Source organism: Limulus polyphemus, unplaced genomic scaffold, assembly GCF_000517525.1.
Source record: "Limulus polyphemus unplaced genomic scaffold, Limulus_polyphemus-2.1.2 Scaffold2461, whole genome shotgun sequence".
Classification (NCBI taxonomy): Eukaryota; Metazoa; Arthropoda; class Merostomata; order Xiphosura; family Limulidae; genus Limulus; species Limulus polyphemus.
In genome coordinates this window covers 31,366-35,252 of record NW_013668071.1, presented here as the reverse complement: position 1 = coordinate 35,252, position 3,887 = coordinate 31,366, and the positions used below count along the sequence as shown (strand labels likewise).

At 29.7% G+C, this 3,887-nt stretch overlaps 1 protein-coding gene across 4 annotated transcripts in view; it reads left to right on the top strand.

Moving 5' to 3' along the window:
- Window positions 1-3,887, top strand: part of LOC106467013 (protein EFR3 homolog B-like) — a 69,761-nt gene that overhangs the window by 60,699 nt on the left and 5,175 nt on the right. For 3 of the 4 annotated variants that reach the window (XM_013927323.2, XM_022395107.1, XM_022395106.1), the window contains one exon: window positions 1,268-1,454. In XM_013927323.2, coding sequence (XP_013782777.1) covers window positions 1,268-1,454 — 187 coding nt within the window. Of the gene's footprint in view, window positions 1-1,267; window positions 1,455-3,266; window positions 3,379-3,887 lie in introns of all 4 variants that reach the window. The other variant, XR_002612334.1, reaches the window with a different exon arrangement.

Genomic DNA, 3,887 nt, shown 5'->3' with positions numbered 1-3,887 from the left:
ATATACTATGTTGTTGTTGAGCTTAGGATTCTTCTACAGTAGTGTCTGTGACTTGTTGCCAGTAAATTCAATGATAAATAAAGAGCACGCACTTCACTTGTTTTCAAAATAATATATATATTCAGAACAAGTTAAATGTATGTACAAAAAATTCTTCACACTATAGAGATTATAGGCATATCATAAACACTATATATATATGTATATAGTTCTCTTCTTGTCAAAAGTCCACTTAGGCCTATTCAGTTACTTTAGAATTGCAGTTGACAAGCTGAACTATCTTCTCTATTACTATTGCACTAGTATTATGTGTGTGATTCACTTACAATTGTGGCACGAGTTACCGTAATCATTTGGTCTTCTTTCTTCAGAAGATCCCCTGTTCCTTTTGTCAAAGTGCACTTAGGCTGATTCAATTACTTTAGAACCACGCTTTGACGGAATAAATTCTTCTTCTTATCTCCTTTTCTATTGTTAGTCTTACTCTATATTAAACATTAGGCCTATGTTAATCGTTAGGCCTATCACTTCTATGGTAGTTAACTTCACTCCAAACTTATCCTTGCCCTGTAACTTTACTCTTTTTTCCTATGATCTGTCTGCTGTTTTTGCTCATCTCACACTATTTATATTTTATCATTTAATCATCTGCCCGCCTTCTATATTCTCGACGTCAGTGTATTCTACACAATGTTCGATTGTCTCATCATCAATGAATTATTAACAAAACATCCTACAATTGTCTGATTTTAACTATTATTATAACAAAAACTGAACAATAATAAAATATTAATTTGCAAAAATAAATTAATCAATAATATTGAAACTAAACATTCTTTTATATCATGACAGCATTGGAAAACAAGGACATATAAGTTGAGTAAATTGATATACAAAATTGTAAATTTTTAGTTGTGATATTTTGTATTATATGTGAAAATGTACTGCAGATGATATCCAGGATTAAAAATGCCTCTTAACTTATTTCAATAGCATCGGAAATAAATGAATCTCTGAAAAAAAATTTTAATTTAGTTTTTATCCTTTCCTGTTTTTTCCTAGTCTTTTCTCATTTAAAAAAAATAACAAGAAAAATATTTTTAATGTTAATATTTTTATCATTACTTAGTTTTCACAAAAGTATAATTTTTTTATCTACAAAATATATTCCTAAGAGTTTAATTGTTTAACAGTCACATTGACAAAAATATAAAATACTTAACTATATTAATCATAAACATTTTCTAAAACTTCATTTTTTTCACAGATTATTAAGAATCGTCGTGAGAGAGCTCGACATCTTCTTCCCTGGGAAGACAACAAACAAGCTCTTAATTCATTGCCAGAGGTTACAGATGACCTTTTATTTGATAAAACTGTAGTTGCTGAAGCTCTGCAGAGTAGCGGACATGACACTTCACGTCTTCTGACCCCTTACATGCCTCGTAATCTAGGTAAATCTGAATTTTTACTTGATATTTTTGTGATGTGATTACCATTACGTTTTTCCTGTTTTCCATGTGAGCCCTAATTGGTAATGGGTACGTGTGTGTGAGAGAGATAAGGAAAATGGATTGGAAAGTATATTAAGTTCCTGAAGGAAAAGACAGTATAAATAACTTAAAAGGAATTATGATACCAATTACTAAATACATCAGCAAAAATGAAGATACCTCAGTTGTGAAACATGACTTAATAGTAATAAGTATTGGAGAGTATAAAGTCAAATGTGAAGGTTGCTGTTACTAAAAGTAGAAAGTTTTTTCTGTACATTCAAGTTCTAATAGATGGATGTTCACCAAACCTGATATATACAATGTCATGAGGCAAGGAAAATCCCTTTTGACTTTTGGTAAAAGTCAAGCATAAAGGTTAATGTTACTATAAATTTGGTATAATTATTATAAAATAATACACCTTCCATTTTTTTCAGTGCTTATTGTTTTTTTTTACTGTTGTTGGTTTGATTTTTATAAAAAACTGTTCAGTTTGGGAGGAGCCGCCACTTTATAGAAGGCTATTTTTTTATACTTACATATGTAAACAAAATTTACATGAATTCTTTCCTTCTAACCAAGATAGATTGTTTTATTCATATTTTGTACAACTTTACTGTGAATGTTATGGAAAACAAATGTTTGTATAGATGGCATGCAAACGTTTCTGAAATATGTTAATTTATTATGTGATATGTGTTTAACATAGCCAATTAAAAATTAGATTAATTAATGTTTCCTAGAGAATTGCTTATTAAGGTTTAGTTAGAAAAATTAGACTTTTATTGGGGTTTTTATAGTGTGAACCATTCATCATGTATATTAAATTGTTATAGTTTTGTTTACACTATGAATGTAATACTTCAACTATGTATCTTAGCTTAGTTTTCATAAAAATGAAACTAAAACTCAACTTCACTGTTCATATGGTAAACTTGATGTCTTGTTTTGCTAATACTTCTTGATATAAATACCAAACTCTTCATACTTTTGTAACCTAACCTGTGGCAACAGAACTACATACTGTAATAACTTGACTCTTTATTTAATAATATTTTTTTTAGAATCGAGTGTTTTTTTGTATTTAATTTTTGTAAAACAACTTTAAATTTTTTTAATCTCAAAAGTGTGTAATTCTAAATATCTTAAAATAACTGTGTTGTTACTGGTCCCTTTGTTTTTTGGTCTGTTTTTCAGTAACTAATAAATAAATAAATTAAATTATATTTTGTTCAGTTTAGATAGCCTTTAATGTTGTAAATTAAAAAAAATGTTCGATGTATGTAGTATGAAATCTAAGCTACATAACACAAGTAGTTTGTATATGACTTATTTTGTTTTGCAAAAGTCAGTGAACACAGTACCTCAAATTGTGAAGCATCACAGTTGCAGTTTTCTCATGCAGTGGTTCTGATTAGTGCACTGATTACCCTACTCGTATTATAGTAAGTCAGAGTATATCCCTGATAGTACTAAAAATAATTTAATTGTAGAGAAGTTTCAGAAACTTTTCAGGAAAATGCACATAGGCAAAGTGAAATGCAATATATTTTGTTATCATCAATTTATTATTATTTGTAAAAAAAATGCTTTTATTATAAACTTGAGATATCTCGTGGAATATAAGAAAAGTGTAAAGAAAATAACATATCTAGGTTTATTTGCATGCAGAAAACAATTACACAATTATAAAAAAAAATAAGTAAAAGGACAAGCTATCAGAAAACTATCTAAAAGTTTATAACATATTCAACTAGATGTTTGTTGTAGTATGGTAGATTCAGAAGCAAGGTGCAACAGAGTGATACATCACAATCAGAACAGTGTCTTCCCAAGAGATGAAATGGAGGCAGTGTTGTTCCTGGTCATCCTGTTTTTGAAGGTAATGAGGTGTATGTTTCTGGTCATCCTGTTTTTGAGGGTAATGCAGGTGTATGTTTCTGTGTCATCTTTATTCTGTACTGCAAAGGTGTATTGTCACCTCCTGTTTTGGAATAGAGGATACATGAATACTACAGGGCCAGATCTACAAGATGAAAAGAGTATTTTCTATAGTACGTCTTGCCTCATTTCCGTGGAAGAGATTAATCTGCCAAATGCTGATTAGCTCAGTCCATTCCTCCCATTGTATTATTATAATCCATTACTACTTTCATCATTATTTTAATTTTACCTTTTTTTTTTCTACATTCACTATTTCTACATTATTTATGGTTGATTGCGGCATCACATCATTCTTGTCCTTCCAACACATAACTGTAATCTTTCCTGTTCTATAGGCTGCAATTTCTCGTTTCTTTCTTTGCAAAGCATTGGGAATGTGTTTTCTTGAAAAGTTCGTTATCCCATATAAGTCTGTTTTCTTTTCCACGAGTAGGTCAGCCAGTTTTA